Source organism: Danio aesculapii, chromosome 7 (genome assembly GCF_903798145.1).
Source record: "Danio aesculapii chromosome 7, fDanAes4.1, whole genome shotgun sequence".
Lineage (NCBI taxonomy): Eukaryota > Metazoa > Chordata > Actinopteri > Cypriniformes > Danionidae > Danio > Danio aesculapii.
This window is the reverse complement of record NC_079441.1, coordinates 61,533,408-61,555,039: the sequence shown is the minus strand read 5'-3', so window position 1 is coordinate 61,555,039 and position 21,632 is coordinate 61,533,408. Positions and strand designations below refer to the sequence as shown.

At 32.4% G+C, this 21,632-nt stretch overlaps 1 protein-coding gene across 2 annotated transcripts in view; it reads left to right on the top strand.

Annotated features, from left to right (window-relative positions):
- The window catches only part of arap2 (ArfGAP with RhoGAP domain, ankyrin repeat and PH domain 2), a 196,489-nt gene that overhangs the window by 132,137 nt on the left and 42,720 nt on the right, over positions 1-21,632 (top strand). For both annotated transcript variants that reach the window (XM_056462289.1, XM_056462288.1), the window contains exons 18-21: positions 5,269-5,467; positions 16,263-16,326; positions 20,329-20,492; positions 20,637-20,849. In XM_056462289.1, coding sequence (XP_056318264.1) covers positions 5,269-5,467; positions 16,263-16,326; positions 20,329-20,492; positions 20,637-20,849 — 640 coding nt within the window. The remainder of the gene's footprint in view (positions 1-5,268; positions 5,468-16,262; positions 16,327-20,328; positions 20,493-20,636; positions 20,850-21,632) is intronic.

The window sequence follows — 21,632 nt, the reverse complement described above, 5'->3', positions numbered from 1 at the left end:
TGTGGAAAATTTAGAATTTTCACTTCAGTAAATATACACATAATCTCGAATTTGAAAATGAAAAATAATCATTTAAAAGGGTTGTCAAATTTACCCTGCACTTTTAGCTAAATATTGTGTTGTCTAACATGTTTACAGCATTGTTAAGAAAGAAACCTTTTTCTTTTGAGTGTTTATGTTGCAACTTCTCGATGTTAATCTAGGGACTGAAGTGTAACATTTATATTGTGACAATTTTGTGTGATACGGGAGGAGAAGAAAACATACATCAACCAAGTTACTGAGAATTTAAAAGAGAATAATTTATTATACAAAAATCAAAGATAAACAGAAAATGGTAATAATAAAGAAAAATAACATAGATAACAACAAATAACCACAAAAGGTAAATTATATGCAATTTATACCGACAAAATAATCCCAAAAAAATAAACCCCGCAGGCAGAGAGGGCGAAAGTGGCGCAGAAAGAAAAGAAAATAACAAAACCAAAAATCAAACTAATTCACTATAACCCTTTTACCTAACTGAAAACAAAATAATCGAAAGCAAGTCTTCGGTGTACTTAATCTTAACCAAACAGAAAAATACACTCCTAAACCTGGTGTGCAAGAACATTGTGTTAGCCTACTCTCTAGGCCTACTGTATGAAGCAAATGAAACAAAACACAATGTCACATCATTTTGTTTCGGGTAATGAATATGCAATGTCTCAACATCCATATGAACAAAGCATCTGGCTGTCAGTGTTTGACATGAGTGGACTTTGCACCGCAGCACCCCACACTGTGAGGCCAATGACAAGAATTTATAATTTTTTGTGAGGTGTAAATCGCTGTCATGCATAAATGAATGACAATTTAAACACATAATAATCCTCCATGACCACTGAAACCGCACACTGTCAATATTTTTGAGACCCCCCAAAATTTCATAAGTCGTGTTTTAGGGGAGCCCATGTTTTAATTGGGGGAGCCGAGCTCCCCTTAGCTCCCCCGTAGTTCCCATCCTGGATAGTTCACCCAAAAATGAACATATCCTGTTACTCACCCACAGGTCATCCAAGATGTAGGTCACATTAACAAAAGATTTTTAGCTAAATCTGTGGTTCCTGGTGATTCATATAGTGACAGTGAATGGTGACAGGTTTATTAGATTAAAAGTAAACACATAAACTAGTCCAAATCAAAAGCTGTGTCTCCTGACGACACACTCAGGTCTTGTGAAGCAAAATGATTGGTAAGAAATTTCACCTTTATCTACAGTATCATCAGCTTTAATTTACAGCCTGGTCAAAGAGTTCTTGGTGCAACTGCAAATGTAGTGCAGATGAAGGTATGAGGACTGGTGATGCAATCAACAATATCGATCAACAAACTGCGTACCTGACCTCCCATCCAAGCGTGCCCTTCTGCATTCGTCATCAAAAGTTACTGACTACAATCAGACTACATTCACACTTGTGCCGAGAACTGTTTGACCAGGCTGTGGATTATTTTTAATATAAAAAATTTATCATCATTCACTGCCATTATATGAATCATCAAGGACCATGGATTCAGCTAAAAAATCATGGTAACACTTTAGTTTGATGGTCCATTTGAGTATTAGTAGACTGTCTGCTTAACATCTGCTGATACTGCTCCTTCAACAGACATTTAACTGACTATAAGAAGCTTTGCTAGTACATGTCAACTTACACTAACCCTAACCCCAACCTAACAGTCTACTTATAATCTAATGAGAATTAGTTGGCTTGTAGATGCAATGTAACTTAAATTCAACAAACAGACCATCAAAATAAAGTGTGACCTAAATGGTCTTTAATGTTTTACTGAAAAAAAAATCTTGCATGATCTGTGGGGGAGTAAATTAAAGGGATAGTTCACTCAAAAATATACATTTCTTGTTAATGTTATAATAGCAACACTGTAAAAGAAATGTCTGTTAATTAACAGTTTACGAATTGTGTGATTCACAAGTGATTTCCATTTATATATGGTTGTGAATTGCATAATGGGATACTGACTGTCAACTATTGATGCTGAAAATTCGGCTATAGAGTTTAACATGGTTGTGAATTGCATAATGGGATACTGACTGTCAACTATTGATGCTGAAAATTCGGCTATAGAGTTTAACAAAGTGACTTTCATTGACATTTTAGTAGTTTGAAATAATAAAATGTATTAGAGATAATATATAAAGAAATAAGTACAGTGGCCAGTAGTGCAAAACAACATTACAAAGTTTGAAACACTTTTACGAAGGAAGCTCAAGACAGTTACATTTTGAAAAAAACATTTTTATCTATCATAAGACACAATTACATAGGAAAAACGATTTTACCTAGGACAAAACAAATGTACATTTTAGAAAAAAAAAATAACAAGACGCAAAACACTTTTACAAGTCCCAAACAAATTTACAATGACAGATTCTTTACGGAAAGTACCACACACTGGAAGTGATGCGGAATGTACCACACACCAGAAAATATCAGCTCGTGTATGACTTTGTAGACACATGTTAACACGAGTCTACAACTATAAAAATCATGGTTTGACCAACTGCAATCAAACATCGTTTTGTCATTAAGAGCTATTCTGAGAAAATATCAGCGTGAGAGTATGTAGAAACATGCAAATGCAAGTACATGGAAACATGGTCCACAACCAATGCACAGCTTTCTGTATGTTATCAAAAATGACTTTAACGTAAAGTCCTAAATAGCTCAGTTACAGTTTTTTAAGATTGCTTAAGCACCATTTCAAAATTAAGGCTCATTTTGTCAAAACACTTCACACAATTTCCACACAAACAGCAAAACACATCAGTTCTTTTGCCAAATGAAACACTTCATTCAAAACTTTACAACATTTTAACAAAACACAATTTTGACACCGCACAGAACACACATGCTTAATTCAATATAAATCTGTTTGCTTCCTTTACACACTGCTGTAATCAATCTTAAACACTGGTATCATTTCTAACTGACTAGTGCTGAAATAATCTGGGTTTGATTTGTTTTAGAGATATTGCTATACAGTAAATTACATGAACATATTGTATTCACCAAACAGTGATAGACTGACAGCTAATTATTGCCCTATCCTAACAAACTATACAACAATGTAAAGCTTATTTATTCAGCGTTCTGGTGATGTTTATATTTCAATAGCAAAAATAAATAAAAAATCTCCCCCATCCACTGTCTCCTGTTTACCAATCATCCTGCCTTTCATGCTTCATCTTCCTCTTACTGTGACATTGCTTTCCAAGACTAGTGAAGTTTATACCTATTGCTTTTTATTGTGGTTCCAGCTGAATGGTGTGTCTACAGTTTTGCACCAGTGTGCCTGCACACCTGATGGCTGTGTTTAACCAATTGACTTGTGTGTGTGTGTTCATTTGGAAGCCTTTGCTGTGAAATTGTAAGGAAATTCCATCATGAAAAATGCAAATAAGTGTGTTTAGTGATTTGCACATCACTGTGTGTAATGTTTTGCAAAAAGTTTAAAGCTGACTATGTGCTTACAGTTGTGCAGATCTAGCCTTGTGTTTTGCTTCTTGAGTGTACGGTGTTGCTAGTTGTGGGAAAAGTTTCATTTTAATGTGTAAGCAATCATAAAAAAACTGTAAATAGGTCGATTGATACTCATGCTGAACTTTTTGATTTGGGTTCGAATCACGTTGATGACATGTAAATTATAATTATTTCTTTACATTATTTTGGTTATATACTGTTCTGTCACACAAATATTAAAATCAATAAAGTTTAACACCAAGTAATCAAATATTCATTTGGTATGGGCATGTTTTGTTGCTGTAAAAAAGTGACAAATCTGCCAATCTGCAAACGTGAATAGTTTACATATAGAAATTGTCTCCAGTTAACAAGGCTACCAGTTAAACCGTAACACCGGCTTCATGAGTTTACGTTTAAGAGCCCTCAAGCTGATGTTTACACCATGTAGACTTGACATCATGTCCACAGGTTACAGCGTACGAGAGGCCCTCGTTAAAATATTGAACACATTAATGCAGTATGTCTGGTGTTTCCATCTGGTTTGCGTCCTTTTGAAACTCCAAACACCAACCACACATAAAGAAAAACAGGGTTAAGCTGCTCATGCGTTGGTACATTCCCGTTCCTTAAAGAATCTGTCATTGTAAACTTGTTTCGGGACTGGTAAAATCGTTTTTCCAATGTAATTGTGTCTTATGATAGGAAAAAATGTTTTCCAAAATGTAAATTTGTCTTGAGCTTCGTAAAAGTGTTTCACACTTTGTAATGTTGTTTTGCACTTCCTGGCCACCGTAGTGAAGTCTGTAAGCTAACTGAACATGTACTGGCAGTTTATTACAAGGTTTTTGTAGTGTATCATACAACCCCAACCCAGACAATATATCACTTTAAACTATTAAATATATGAATAAAAATTACATTTTCTAACTTGTCAAGGTTAAAAGTATTTGGAAGAAAGATCAAACTCCCATAATACAACTCAAAACATAAATAAACATGGAAAAAATAAAAACATGAAGCACAAAATACAGAAAACTGCTAGTTTATGGATATTTTTTGCAGTGTAAGTTTTACCAATGTCATTATATAAGTTTATGTTCTCATAAACCATCAAAACCAGCACACACACACACACACACACACACACACACACACACACACACACGCGCACACACGCTAACACGTAAAATAGGTCTTAAAAGATTTAGCACAACTTTCACCATTGCAGGGCTTTAGCATACATGTGCTGTGTCTGCGTTTAAATATGAATGCTCCTGTTTGCTGCACTATACTGCGTGCATCAACACTTGAAGGTCATTTTATTGTCTTTGTCCCTGTTGTGTCGCTGTGCGTTAGAGTTTTTTTTTTTTTTTCTTGTGCGAGTGGGTGTATGCTATTACTCCTTCAAACAGATCCATCTCACTTGGCTCTCATCCCTCACTCACACACACAGACACACACACATTCCCATTTAAGTGAAGTGTGGAGGTGTTAGTGTCTAGGCTGAAGTGTTTGCGTAACTCGGAGAGCTCAGCGAGGGAATGTTCAAAGGGTGTTTGTGTTTGTACTTCTATCTGTATATGCCCGTTTAATGCAACTCCAGGGTTAGCTGTAGTTTGTGTTTGGCAGAAAAACACTAAAAACTTATTTGTGTGATCTGCGCAAGCCCCTGACTTTTAAATGTTTTCTCTCTGCATCTCACTCCGTCTAATATTTGTTTCTTTCGTTTGCTTTCCAGAGTTTTGTCCCTCCAAGGGCAGATGCTCTGCTAAGGCAGGACAGTGAGCTGATTGGCCGACTGTACTATAAAGAGGGTCATGATCTTTATCACTGGCGAATCGGATGGTTTGCTCTGGTGGGCTCAGAGCTGTACTTCTGTTCTGGAGATGAAGATGAAGAGGAGGGAGTTCTTCAACTCAAACGCCTACAGGAGCTGAGTGAGAACAAATATGCTTGCATATCAGTAGAATGATAGATATCAAAGGAATAATTCATCAATATTTTTCCAAACTTACATGACTTTCTTTCTTCTTCAGAATCAGAATCAGAATCAGTTTTATTGCCAAGTGTGCTTCACACACACAAGGAATTTGTTTTGGCTACAGAAGCTTCCAGTGTACATAAAGTGACAAGTGACAACACAAAATAATAACAAAAACAAAAAAATAAAATAAAATAATAGTAAAAAAAAATGATGAACATTAAACAGATGCGGTTAGTGAAGAAACCTGGATGTTGAGTTGTATGTACAGATTGTTATAAATATACAGGTTATAAGGTGCTGTGTACAAGTGCGAATGTAGAGAGTATTGCATTGTATATTGATATAAGGTGCTGTGTACAAGTGCGTATGAGATTGTATTGCACATATTCTTTTGAACACAACTTGTGAGTTTCAGAACAAAACTGTTTATTTTTCCCCAATTTCTGTTTCACACAGAAATACATTTCACATTTCTAAACATAATAGTTTTAGTAACTCTAATAACTGATTTATTTTATCTTTGCCATGATGATAGTAAATAATATTTGACTAGATATTTTTCGAGACACTTCTATAAAGCTTAAAGTGTCATTTAAAGGCTTAACTAGGTTAATTAGGTTTACTAGACAGGTTATGGTAATTAGGCAAGTTATTGTATAACGATGGTTTATTCTGTAGACTGTCGGAAAAAAAATATAGCTTAAAGAGGCTAATAATTGTGACCTTAAAATGACTTTTAAAAAGTTAAAAACTGCTTTTATTCTAGCCAAAATAAAACAAATAAGACTTTCTCCAGAAGAAAATATATTATCAAACATACTGTGAAAATGTCCTTGTTCTGTTAAAAATCATTTGGGAAATAATTAACCAGTTAAACTCTGTGATGTTATCGATTTTCGCTTTAAGATTTAAAGGGCTGGCATTGCACCAGACCCCCTTAAGTGGTTTCGTTTGAAAGCGTAGAAACTATATTTTATGCACATATGCATCACTTTGGTTTTTATTCTACTGTACAAAAGTTATTTACACTTAAATACACAGTATTTTGGATACCCGAGCTGGGTATTGAACATTGGTTCATTTTCATATTTTATATGGTTCATATTTGACACATGTACAAGTTATAGCTCAAATGAAAGCCCTTGCCGGTGCTCATGCGGTTCTAGCATTCTTTTTACTGAATTATATTCTCATATCAAACAGTTGTCGAATGAATCGCGGTGTTTCCATGGCGCAGAAGTGAAAACAATACATTTATGATCAATAAGCAGCCCCAGATAGCACAGACAGCTGTCTTCTGTTACCTTATGCTGTGCACTTCAGGGCCATTTCTCCTCTGTTTTTGGGGTGATGTGCAAAAGTAATCCTTTTATATGTCTGACGTGGTCCAAACACAGTGAATTATGTTTGATTAAACAAAAGAATAGTGAAATATGAAAACTATGATCGGTCCCTGTGGCTTGTATAGCACCTCTCATCAGTTGGAATACAATAACTTTTGCATAGATTATGGTAGAGACATTTTTCTTTTTTCTATTATTACAGACATGTGTAGGAACCACCAAAATTAGTAGCAAGCTAGACCACACAGAACCTACAAAAAGCGCCTCTTTTTAGGTGTTTATTATAACACAGACAACATATACAGTTATTTTAAACACTTCCAATAGTGTTTTATGAAAATTCAAAGGGTTTTCTTTAAAATGATACCAAATTTTTGCATTTACACCTCTGCATGTGGATTTGGGAAGCTTTTAAATTTGGGTTGGCAAAATCCAGGCGGAAATCCCAAAATAAAAGCTAACTTGAATGCCAAAGGATTTTCTATATGTATATAAAATAGCCTATGTAATATATTAACATCATCAAATTAATAAAATAATCAGTAAATGAGAAATAACTGACTAAAAAGGAAAAAAAAAAACAGGCAATATATCTCTAAAAAAGTCATAATTACAAGATTAAAACTTGTAGATTATTTAAATAAGGCAAATGCATTGATTAACCATTACTAATGGTGTACATATATTTTGCAGCCAGTTTAGACCAGTCATTTCATCCTCTTCGAGTATATAGTAAAGTTTTTAATTTAAAAAAGTTGTTTAAAAAAGTTGTTTAAAAAAGTCGTTTAATTGAAAAAAATTATTATTATTTAATGTTTCTCACACTCTTGCAAATGTGCATGCAAAGCCATGTGAAAGTAAGCTTAAGTAAAATGGTAATGCAAAAAAGCATACAAGTTACGACAGCTTTAGAAAGCAAAAGCAAGAATTGAATCCCGAACATTTTAGGAGATTTGGAAACCCGGGCCGGACAAATTTTTTTAATCCTGCTCCTGCCAGGTTTTATTCCGCACCCGACCAGTCCCACCGTATATTCAGTCTTTGTTTACCCGCTGCCCGACCCGACCCGTTTTCTACCCAATATCTACCAGACCTTTCCTGCTAAATTTCCAAAATCTCACATTAAAATTAGGCACTACCAAAAGAGAGAGATAACAGATGAAAGTATAGGTTGTGCAAGGATTTTAGGCTAATGTCAGTTTTGTTTGCCCCTTCGTGATGAGACATCATGAGTGCCACCTGACGTACGGTGAGATTTGTGGCTGGTGAGGCACTGACTCTATCAGTCAGAATTACAAACATATCCACTCAATATATTTGCCAACTACCGATTGTGTCTCTCATATCAACATTATTTCTATACACATAGCAGGCACATATTGGGCAAAGGAAGAATGTAAAATCTTTAACGATTAAATATGCCTCCCACAAAACGCTTCTCAGAAGCGCTATATTGTTAGATATATATTGCCAGCTCCCATTCAAATTACACCAGAGTTACCGACCGCTACTACGTTTTATTTAGAAATTTATTCCCACACCACAAGAAATCTGGTCAGAATGCAGACTACTACTGCAGAGCATGTGAGACTGTCTGTGGGAGTGTTGACAGGTCTCATACACACAGAACTAAAGGGGTAATGGAGAAAAAATGTACAAATACTTAATCGACTGTGGATGATTGGTTATTGTGCTGATACAAAAAATGTAAAGGATCTTAATAACAGTTAATGAAAAATGTGACACTAAATATACTTGGGCGGTTTTTAATATACCTGTGCGGCCCGTCCAAGCAAAGAAGTCTATGTGTGGGTAGCACATATATATATATATATATATATATATATATATATATATATATATATATATATATATATATATATAAGTTGTTAAAACTATTATGTATAAAAAAAATCTGACACTTCAACAGTATATATACATACATATAAACATAACAGTTCTAATTTTAAAGTTAAATAGTTTCATTGAATATTTTATTTTACAATTTTAGCTTCATTTCTGTTACAAAAAATAGTTTTAGTTACAACAAAGACTAGAGAGAATCATTTGAATTTCACTCAAAAGTTCAACTATTTACTAAAATTTTTGTCATCTGAACCTCTTGGTATTCACGAGAGTCCATTAAAATAGTTTTTAGTAATTCCTGATTTACAAATGCTTGAGTAAGAACTTTAGTCACTTGTTCCGGTGTACAAAGCCAGTTTAAGTGAGTTATTCTCAGATATCATCTGATCCGATGCTTGAATTTGATTTGACACATTCTTCAATCAAAGCTCATGGATAATTTCTAGGATGCTTGATTTATTTCATCCTAAATGTAGTCTTAAAAAGTCTTAAAATGTCTCAAATCTTAAAAGCTAAATTTTAGGCCTTAAAAAGTCATAAATCTACTGAAATATTGTGTTATAGGTCTTAAATTATTTTTTCTATTTTATTTTGTATTTATAACATTTATTTCAAAGTTCTCCATTTATTTACTGCTGAGGATACCTGACCGATATTTTCTATTAATAAATTATTATTAAATGTATTCAGTTATAATGATTTTTTTAATTCGTCAAATGATATTTTTTCCCGACTGGGATAATTGAAAAAAAATACCCTTAGCATTTAACCCTGTTTAAGTTAAAAAATTTATTCATAATGGTCTTACCTGCAGAAACCCGGTTTTCAGTGGTGCTCCTTATTCTTTGTAACTGCATTCAGTGTATTAGTGTGTGCACAGTGTGTGCAGTTCAATTGTGCTTTCTAGCTTCTCTTAATAAGCACTTACAACATTATTCTGTTTGCAAAAATCACCTATATCTTCTGTTCTTTCAATGAATTTCATCAATGACCTTAGTGTGTCAGTAATAGTTTGAAACACCTTGCTTCTTCTTCTGATGATTTTCTTGAAATCTCATCTCACCTCTGTCTGCTAGTGTTTTCTCATTGGCATTCCCAGTGTGCTAATGTTTGACTCTGTTCCCACGTATCTAAAAGACCCGTCTGGTCACACGTCTCGCCCGTCTCCAAGGGAGACCGCAGTTGCCGATGGCAATCGCATTCGGGAGGGTGGTAGATGACATGAGCTTGGCACCCATGGACCAGATTTGCAACATTTTCAATCAATTGCGCTAGAACGAGGCGGGAAAAATCAATGAATCTTTTTTTTCTTCTTCTCTCTCTCCTAATCCGTTCAAGGCCAGAAAAAGGATCAAATCCAGAAAGCCAACATACTCGGGGCAGGATTAAGAGGGTGATGCCTCAACAGTTTGCGGAGGCTTGAAATGTAGCGTGGCGCGCTAACGAAGCGTCTCCAGTGGTTTAAGATCTCTATAGTGACAGAACATATGGGCCTCAAAGGGCTGCAGCTCTGTGAAATTAGATTAGGACACAGACATAGACAGAGCAGCGGTTCAGCCTCGAATCACCCTCTTCTACGCGCTCCTGCAACAAACAGAAGAGCAAACGTCGCATTCATCCATTTAGCAATGGAAGAGCTTTATGTGGAGATGACATCTGAAAGTCATACGTTTTATTTAGTCTACAAAGAGGCTTTTGAAACAGGCTCGCATAGTCTTTTGCGAGCAAATGCTTCAAAGCTCCTCAAAATAATTTCTTTAAGCATCTTGAATGACAGTTTGGCAACGTTAAAGCATTTGTGAAAGCCTTTGCTCTCCGTGCTCCTGAAATGTGGTGTGCAGTTTCTCCTGGATGATCTGACATAAGGGTGTGTTGTTCTTAAGTTGCTTCATGTTCAGACATATTAGGAAACTTGTAGTTTTTTGTTTCTGTAATGCACTTGTAGATAATAATATTAATTTAATAAATGGCCTATTACTGTACTTGAGAGCTTTAATGGCTATATTTCCTAAAATGTGCACTTTGTACTAATGGTCAGTCAAAAGTTTTACTTTAATGTATGTTTTATATCCTTGCTTTAAACAATTACACTTGTACTTTGGCTATCATAATTAAACACAAAATGCAAAGTGCTTAATTATAGTTGGAACCATAAATAAACCTCTAAGTGCCATCTGAATTAGCATTTTTCTTAACATCCTATGTTTATGTTCAGTTATTTCAATTTAAAGTGAATGAAAATAACTTATTCTTTGCTATAAAAGTGAAAATAACAGGAGCCTGAAACCCCCCCCCCGCTAATTTAAGAAGAAAATTCAGATGGTATTTAGAGGCTTTTGCATCTGAACTCTTCAAATGTTATTTACAATTATATTTAAATGTGCTTAATTTAAACATTATTACCAATGCAAAATCGCTAATAAATTTAAAGCATGCCATGCAAGTTCAATATTCAGCATTCAGTCTGACTAAAAAGCATCAAGAAAGTGATTTGTAAACTTGTGAAGAATATATTTCAAGTTACATGGACTCATTTGATGTATTGGTTACACTTTACAATAAGATTACATTCTGATATCACGAATGTGCACATTAAGAATGACAGTAGACAACCCACTATATCATATAATTCGCCAGTTAGAAAACTTTATAGTACTTTATAATACTACAATTCCCAATGAAAAACTGTATTATATCTAGCACGATTTCAGTTGTGTAGCAGCAAAACTTGTCATAATGTGTAATATTTCATGCATGCAAGGATCGCTGGTTTCACTCTCTCACACGCTTTGTCCTAAAGCGACTGCTGTATGCTTAGTGGTTGGCCGGCAGTGTGCAGGAATTACACTTATTACTAAGCCACATTTACATGCTATTTCAGACCGAGTATTGAAAGTAGCATGGTAAACAATATTGGGAGTGTGTCACAGGCTGTCATTGTTCAAAAATGAAACAATATTAAAAAAAAACTTCACCTCAGTAAAGCAGGCTAGGCGGAATAGCGCTTTTTACTTGTGTTTTACTGTTAAACTAAATAAAACTCTACATTATCTATGCTGTAAAATGTCCCTTATAAAACTGAAAATAGTCTCATCAATCTTTCAACGGGAGATTTCAGTGGCTGAACAACACTTCTGTGCATATAACCCATTTGTAACACGACATAATCTACATTAGCTTTGGGGGACTAAAATAGTTTTAAAACATAACATTACCTGTCTTACAGAAATACTTAAGCCATGGTGTCATCCTTCCTTCAGTGTGCAAAACTCACTCCAATATTAGTTCGGCATTTTAAAAACTTTTAATTCGGCATTTGTTTTTATCTCTCCCTCTCTCTCTCTCTCTCTCTCTCTCTCTCTCTCTCTCTCTCTCTCTCTCTCTCTCTCTCTCATCTCGTGTGCATGAACAGGAGTGTTCAGTTGTACAAATCTACATACCCAGAATATAAAAATTAATTTAAACACCATTAATTAGTAATCTAGTCACTAGTAATTAATTAGTAACTAGTATTCATTACTATTGGAATGTAATGAGACTTTCAACCAGCAGAATAAGACCATCACCCACTGCACCTTTAATCATAATTTAACATTTACTAATGCATTAATAAAATCCAAATTCATGCTTGCTAAAATTAGTTAATACCCTGAGGTAACATAAACTAATGATGAACAACTTTATTTCTATTAATTAACATTACCAAAGGTAAACAAATACTTCACTGTTTGTTCATGTTAGCAAATACATTAAATAATACGACCCCATATATTGATGTACAACATTATATTAGTGTTACTTGTACAATGTATAAGCATAATAGTTATTAATATTCTGATTTAGCTTTTTTATATAAATAGTGCTTTTGTAATTTCTCAATCGTTATATAAATTACATAAACATTTATTCCAGTTAACTGTAAACACATTTATCAGTGCTCATTAACCATATCTCAAAACTACAAAGCTAAACTATGAAAATATGCTTGTTTAAGTGGGTCAAAAAGGCACTCTGAAGTTTTCCTTATTGCATTTAATATACACTCACCGGCCACTTTATTAGGCACACCTTATTAGTATCAGGTTGGACCCCCTTTTGCCTTCAGAACTGATTTAATCCTTCGTGGCATAGATTCAACAAGATACTGGAAATATTCAGCAGAGATTTTGCTCCATATTTACATGATAGCATAATGCAGTTGGTGCAAATATGTCAGCTGCACATCCATGATGTGAATCTCCCATGATCTCATCGGTGCTCTATTGGATTGAGATCTTGAATTTCCACTAAATATTTTCTCGTTTTTGGACCATTCTCTTTAAACCTTAAAGATTACAAGTTTTGCGTCAAAATCCCAGTCAATGAGAAGTTTCTGAAATACTCAGACCAGCCCATCTGGCACCAACAACCATGCCACGTTCAAAGTCACTTAAATCCTCTTTCTTCCCCATTCTGATGCTCGGTTTGAACAGCAGCAGATCGTCTTGACCATGTTTACATGCCTAAATGCATTAAGTTTCTACCATGTGATTGGCTGATTAGAAATTTGCATTAACGAGCAGTTGGACAGGTCTATCTAATAAAGTGTAAGTGTTAGTTAAGTGTCACTTAGGGGTGTTCAGTTCTGGGGTTTTTTGGAGTTGACTTGCATCATATCATGCTTTACACAATGCAGCCATGTCAAGTGCAGCTATAGATTGCACAGTTCTTCTCTGGTCAGACAAAACCAGCTGTTTAAATAATCTGCAGCCAAAATAAAATAGTTATCAGCCTACATTTTTAGAGCATATTTTAGTTGTCTAGTTTAGATCATTTAGAGAATTGCATTGCAATCGTGGAGACAGAAAGTTAAAACATCAATTTATTATCAAAATATTAAATGAAAAGATGTTTAGCAGTTCATTAACAAAGAAAATAAATCCAATTGATCTAACAAACAAATAGTCTAAATATCTTCTTAATATAAATCTTTGATACTTGAATACTAGGCCTACCAAGTGAGCGAAATAATCTGGTGTAGCAAACGGTCATGCAAAGCACAACCCAAATCTACGGTTGTTCATCTCTTTATTTTTTTTAAGGCAACCGACGCTCCAACTGATCAATAAACAGAATAGCTAGATTTTAGATTTAATGACCATAAATATTAAACCCCATACACAAAATATATTTAACTTAAATAATTCATGCACTTACAAACCTAAAATAAAAACTAAAAGCAGCGTGACAGAGCTCAAAGCATATCATATTGCTCTCTATTGTAAATGCAATTTTTTTCTTCAAGTGTAGCCTACTTTTAAATAGACGATTACTTCACTTTTAAATATCACTGTTTGCTTTGATAAGGTTGTGTTAATGGGACGGCATATGGCGGAAAAAAAGAAGTGAGTCAGACCTGTTTTTTAACACTTAACCTTGGCTATATTTTTATAAAAAAAAAACTCTTTTTTTGAAACGAATTTTATTTGCTATAATTTGTGTCTTAAATTTCATGTATTTTTGTAGCTATCTACAAAGTAAACAAGAAGGATGAATATTAGAGATGAAATTAAGTGTATTCAGGGCCAAAACAAAACCAAGACCACATGATCAGATTTTGTGTCAATAAATAAATCTTGGCTACTTTTATCATTGTGGTTACTGTTTTATTTATTTATTTATTTATTTATTTATTTATTTATTTATTTATTTATTTATTTATTTATTTATTTATTTATTTATTTATTTGTTTATTTATTTATTTATTTATTTTATTTATTTATTTTATTTATTTATTTATTTATTTATTTATTTATTTATTTATTCGTGAAATTGACATGGATTAAATAAAAATTGTACTTGAGCATATATAGCCAATAACATCAGCCAATAACATCATAATTTTACCTGCAGTGCTAATGAAAGACGTTGATCTGCAAATAGTATCCAATCCGCTCCAAGTTCACACACATATTTTATTTAATTTATAACGCAGCAAACTTGACATTGCAGGCAGATCATTTTTAAAAACAAAATGCAAGAATGTGTTCTTTATAGAAATTTGAAAGTGAAACCAAACTTCATCCCAGCACTACAGTGCTCATGGTTGTGAAATTCAAAAGCAAAAGCATAAAACGTGTGATCACACATTCAAAGCTGGCGCCTACAGTGTTCATCATGCTCGAGAATGAGCATTATAACTGTAGCTGTTTCATTCAGGAGGGTTTGAAAAACACTCTCAGCTCTGGGAGATGATTCCTGTCCTGGAGTTGATTCCGGTACTAGGTCCATTGAGAGTCAAGGAATCGACTTCCCATCCCTAGTGTCACTAAATTCAGTTAGGACTTGAGTACCGTACATTATATTCTTTAAAAGTATGTTATTTCTATAACAGGACATGAAATGTAGTTATCATTCACTTAAATTCATTTAAATGCTGCTTACATTCTGATTACATAAAAGTTAAAGTGAAAAAATCCAAATACTAAGACATTGTGAAGGTCATTTTTACTGGCGTTCTCTTTGGCAACACTGTATATCTGCTGGGGACTTTAAGGATAATTACTTTGACTTGTCTTTCATCTGTCAACATAATCTGAACCCTCATTAAATGGAAAGCAACATCTTATCCTAAGTCATTATGTTTCTGTAAATAATTCCTAAATATGTGTAAACAAGAAAAAGAGAGTTGCAGGACATGTTTTTGGAATCACGATGGCCACCAGGCTGTTTCATTTAATTCAGCTTTTTAATTTCTTCATAAACGTTAAGGGCATTAATGTTTAAGGGAGGTTAAAAGTATGAAGTGAGGGCTGTTTGTTTTTACCAAACTGCGATAGTGAATGTTTGCCTCTTTTCAGTAATGGCTTTTAATAAAGCTTGTGTGCCTAAAAGCACTCCTTCCCTTTTTTCCAAAAAATAATTTTCAATAACATCGGTAAACAAAATTTCCCAACCTTGAAAATAACTAAAGTGCAGCAATCAAAGTGTTTGTTTTAGCTCCCAAGTTCCTATGTTGCAGTTGATTTTACTACAGAATGGAGTTTTATATATAATTGAGCAATTTTGTTCTCACTTGACCTCTTTTTTTATTATTACTCTGAAATGGATTAATCTGGGAATTTATGCACAAGTGATTCCGTCTGTGAATTTGATTAATTAAAAGTAATTCAAAAATTGAAGGAGCTTTTTGTCATTGGTATTATTGGTCTGACACTTGAAGGAAAGATGGAGACAAAGGGGAGTGGGAAAAATGACACATTAGCTGAAGAATCAATGATTCTGAATGAGTGTGTTTTTGATGGCTTCAGCAAAGCTTTTTTCCCCTAGTGTTCTACAGAAACATAATGACCAGCAGCACTAGCTTTATACACCACTTACTGAAGCTGGAAAGCTTACAAACACTGAAGCTCCCATCATTTGTTTTGCTTCACATTTCTCTGTTGTTGTTTTTTCCACTTTTTATGCTTTTCATCTTAGTTTGTCTAAGAGTGTTTTATCCTTATCTTGGTGATAGACTTCCTCTGTCAAAGTTTGATTTTATTTTGTTTTCTCTTTCAGCTGTGTCCACTCATATTGAGGGTGACGAGAATATTAAGGTCTTACTTATGGTGGAGAGTGGAAGGTACAGAATACTTGTACCTTACATTATAATGTTACAAAAAAAGTATGTTAAATGTCATTTAGTAGAATTTAATGGCTTTTCTGTTTTTATTTATTTATTTGTTTTTTCAGTTATTGTAATTCTTCTTTTTCTACTGCAAAATGCTACCTGCATGGTGCTACTAAATTATGCGCAGGTCAGAATTCTTTGTACAGTTGAAGTCAGAATTATTAGCCCCTCTGTTTATTTTTTCCACTATTTCTGTTTAACAGAGGGAGGATTTTTTTCAACACATTTCTAAACATAATAGTTTTAATAACTTATTTCTAATAACTGATTTATTTTATCTTTGCCATGATGATAGTACATAATATTTGACTAGATATTTTTCAAGACACTTCTATACAGCTTAAAGTGTTAATTAGGGTTAATTAGGTTAACTAGGCAGCTTAGAGTAATTAGGCAAGCTATTGTATAGTGATAGTTTATTCTGTAGACTATCGAAAAAATATAGCCTAAAGGGGCTAATCATTTTGACCTTAAAGTGGTTGTTAAAAAAATCAAAACTGTTTTTTTTTTTTTTTTTTCTAGCTGAAATAAAACAAATAAGACTTTTTCCAAAAGAAAAAAAATATTATCAGACATACTATGAACATTTCTTTGCCCTGTTAAACATCATTTGGGAAATATAAAAAAACAAATAAAATGGGGCTAATAATTCTGACTTCCACTGTATATTTACTAAATGTATCTACTGTATGTAAACATTAACAAAGTGTTACAAATAAATTGTAATAATAATAAAAAAGTAACCTAATTCAGGATGTTTAGACACATTTCATTAATATAAGGTGAATGTAAAGACGTTTATAACCCATTAAATGCTGTTATTTTTAAGTTGCTTTTACTCTTAGAATTCTGAATAGAAGTGTATCATGGTTTTCTACAAAATAAGCAGCAGCACAGTTGTAAATGAAGCACACATGTTTGATCATTAAATTGACCTCCCCTAAATGTGATAAATGAATATAATATAATATAATATAATATAATATAATATAATATAATATAATATAATATAATATAATATAATATAATATAATATAACATAACATAATATAATATAATATAATATAATATAATATAATACACTATAATACAATATAATATAATATAATATAATATAATATAATATAATATAATATAATATAATATAATATAATATAATATAATAAAATATAATACACTATAATATAATATAATATAATATAATATAATACACTACAATATAATATAATATAATATAATATAATATAATAAAATATAATACACTATAATATAATATAATATAATATAATGTAATATAATATAATATAATATAATATAATATAATATAATATAATATAATATAATATAATATAATATAATATAATATAATATAATACAATATAATATAATATAATATAATATAATACAATACAATATATTATAATATAATACAATACAATACAATACAATACAATACAATACAATACAATATAATATAACATAATATAATAAATGCTATTTTATTCTTCAATAGATATGATATATAGGCAACACTTTACAATAAGGGTGTATTACTTAATGTTAGTAATGCATTAACATGAGTTAACAGTGAACAATACAACTGTTATGCGTTACTTAGTCTTTGTTAATGTTAACTAAATATATATTAATGTGTTGTTTAATACATTAGTTAACATGACTTAATGGTGAACATTGACTATTAATCAGCATTATATAATCTTTGTTAATATTAACATACTCATTTTTAATGTAACACTTTACATTAACATAAGAGAAAGAAAGAAAGCAACTACATTTCCATTGCTAATAATAACATTATATATATATATATATATATATATATATATATATATATATATATATATATATATATATATATATATATATATATATATATATATATATATAATATTTACTACTCACTATGAATCATATATCATCTAGCAAATAGTGAATCACTATGAATCATTTAGCAAATAGTTAATTCATTATCTGTTAAGCATTACCTTTACATTAACAGATGTTAGTAAGCAATTTATAACTGCAGATACAAATGCTCTATTCTTGACTTATGAGCATGCATGTGCTTAATGATTGTATTTTCATACTTTGCTTTTTTTCATTACTAAATTAAGTATTGCATCATTTACAAACAGTTATATGAGAGAAGTTGCTGTTTTTTTAAAGATTATTCAGAATGCATAAGTAAATGATTAATAAACTCTTTTAAATGAACATTTATATATCTTATTATTCAGACATATAATAATAGTTCATTTGTATGTTAATAAATGCTTTATTATTTATACAGTTTTGTGAACTAATCTAAACTGAGGACTATTTATACTTTATAAATCCCTTATAAAATACAATTATAGGCTCAGTTATATTGTAAACCGGAAAAAAAAAGAAAATAAACCACTTTATTCATTTCTATTCATTTGAAGATACAAATGAAACTGTATTAACTGAAAAATAAATCTTTGCAATCTTATCTAAAATAAAATTACTGTACAGTTTAAACATGGCTTAATAACATTAAAATGTTGCATCATAATATATTTTTATATTATTATATTGTTGTTGTTTTATCCAATTATATGTTGCATTTTGACACTCCTGTTATTCAGCAATGCTTAAAGTTTGCTACAGTAAGTTTACTTTATAGATAAGATTGCAAAGATTTATGTCCATTTGATACTGAGCCTTTAATTATCATTTATTAGGTATTTATAAAGCATAAATAGTCCTTACTTTAGATTAGGTCACAAAACTGGATAAAGTTGAGTTAATAAAGCATTTATTAACATACAAATGAACTATTAGTATATACCTGAATAATAAAATATAAATGTTGATTTGAATAGTTTATTAATCATTTACTAACTCATTTTGAATGATCTTAAAAAAAAAAAATACTCGTAAATACGAATGATTTGTAAATAATGCATTATACTTTATATAGTATAATCTTTATATTATATATAATCAGTAACAAAGCATGAAAGTACAATTAATAAGCACAATTATAAGTCAAGAACAGAGCATTTGTAGATGCAGTTATAAACTGCTTACTAACATCTATTAATGTAGAGTAATGCTTAACTGATAATAAATTAATTATTGGCTAATACTTAACAGATTATTCATAGTGTGTAGTTATAAAGTGTTACCAGAACTTTACATTCCCTCTTCAAAAACATCCTGGAAAATAAATTATACTGTAACACTGCCTTTGTTGATCTTTGATAATAATAAGAAGAAATGTATACAAAAATTCAATATACTTTGAATATTATTAAATTAAATTAGCTGTACATTTGTAATAGTGTACAAACACCGCCCTGGTTAGAATTAAGAGACATTTTAACAACATTTATATAAATCTCACTGTCCTCCAAGGGAGTAGAATTGGCATGGATGGAGGGAACACGTCCCCACCAATATTCACCAATTACCAAAATGTCCCTACCAATAATTGAAGCGGCTTCAAAATAAAATAATGCTCTGTCAACCCTTAGTAACCTACATGTGCACAAAGTCAAGTTCGCTACGAGTTCATCTCAATACTGTTAACCAAAGCTGTGCAATTAATTGAAATTCGTTTTCCATGATTATGAAAAACAATAATCAGGATATAATAGTTACACAAATTTCTACATTTATACCTCCTCAAAGCCCAACTGCAGTAAAATCATGTAAATTGACTTGTGCAGCATGGCACGTCATTGTTATTTGTATTATTAAGTGTTTATATTATATTATTAAGTACTTTATTCATGTTTTTAAAAGCAAGAAACAGAATTTGTGTTGTTCAATGTAGGAATGCAAATCTATGCCACTTGCTGTCCTCCACATTTAAATTGTAGTGTACAGTGAAAGTCACCACTCTTTTCAGGCATAATTTGTGTACTGAACATCCATTTTTAAATACCTCCCCCCTTTTTTTAACAGAACTCTGTATATCCACTGCATAACCAAGCAGGACTTTGCACTGTGGCACTCCGCCATCCAGTTGGCAGCTGGAACGGACGGTATGGCTCTCAGCAACCAGCAAATGAATAAAAATGATGTTCCCATCATTGTGGATAGCTGCATTGCATTTGTCACCCAATATGGTATGTCATTTATATTCCTGTGAGAGCTAATCATTTGTGTTTCATTTAATTTTAATGCATTTAATCAAAGAAATTACTGTTTATACCGTAAGGATATTACAAAGTTATTTAACAGAGTACTCACCTCTGACCTTTCCCTCTCAGGCTTGTGTTATGAGGAAATCTACCAGAAGAAGGGAGACCCAGGACGAGTGGCCCACCTCCTCCAGGAATTCACCAAAGACGCTCGAGTTGTTAAACTTCGGGCTCAAGATCAGCGACTGGAGGACGTCACAGACACACTCAAGAGTTTCTTATCCCACAGCGAAGATGCCCTGCTGGCTAAAGAACTCTACCCCTTTTGGATCTCTGCCCTTGGTTCGTGCTGCCAGCTACTTAATCTGTTCCTGTGAATGAGCATTAATTTTAGTTTAATTATAGATCAAACTACTGTGAAGTACAGTTGGCTGCTATTAAAGACACATTCACTGGTACTTTAGCTAATGTTAATGCTGCTGTTCTTTGTACACTTAAGTACAGAAGACAGAGTCATGTTTGTGTGGTTCTGTTCACATTTTTTTCCACTGAAATTCTGACCGCAGAATGGTTCACTGTTTCAAGTCAATAGTATACACATTTGTCAACATGGTGAACATACCTGTCAACATTGGGATGTAAAAATAAGAAATAAAAAATAATAATAAATGAATGAATGAATGAATGAATGAATGAATGAATGAATGAATGAATGAATGAATGAATGAAAGAAAGAAAGAAAGAAAGAAAGACTTAACCAGGTTAATTCGTTAACTATGCAAGTTCGGGTAATTAGGCAAGTCATTGTATAATGATGGTTTGTTCTGTAGCTATTTGGAAAAAAATTGCTTAAGGGGGCTAATATTACTGAGCCTTTCTATCTATCTATCTATCTATCTATCTATCTATCTATCTATCTATCTATCTATCTATCTATCTATCTATCTATCCATCTATCCATCCATCCATCCATCCATCCATCCATCCATCCATCCATCCATCCATCCATCCATCCATCCATCCATCCATCCATCCATCCATCCATCCATCCATCCATCCATCCATCCATCCATCCATCCATCAATGTGTCTCCATCCATCAATGTGTCCATAAATCCATCCATCC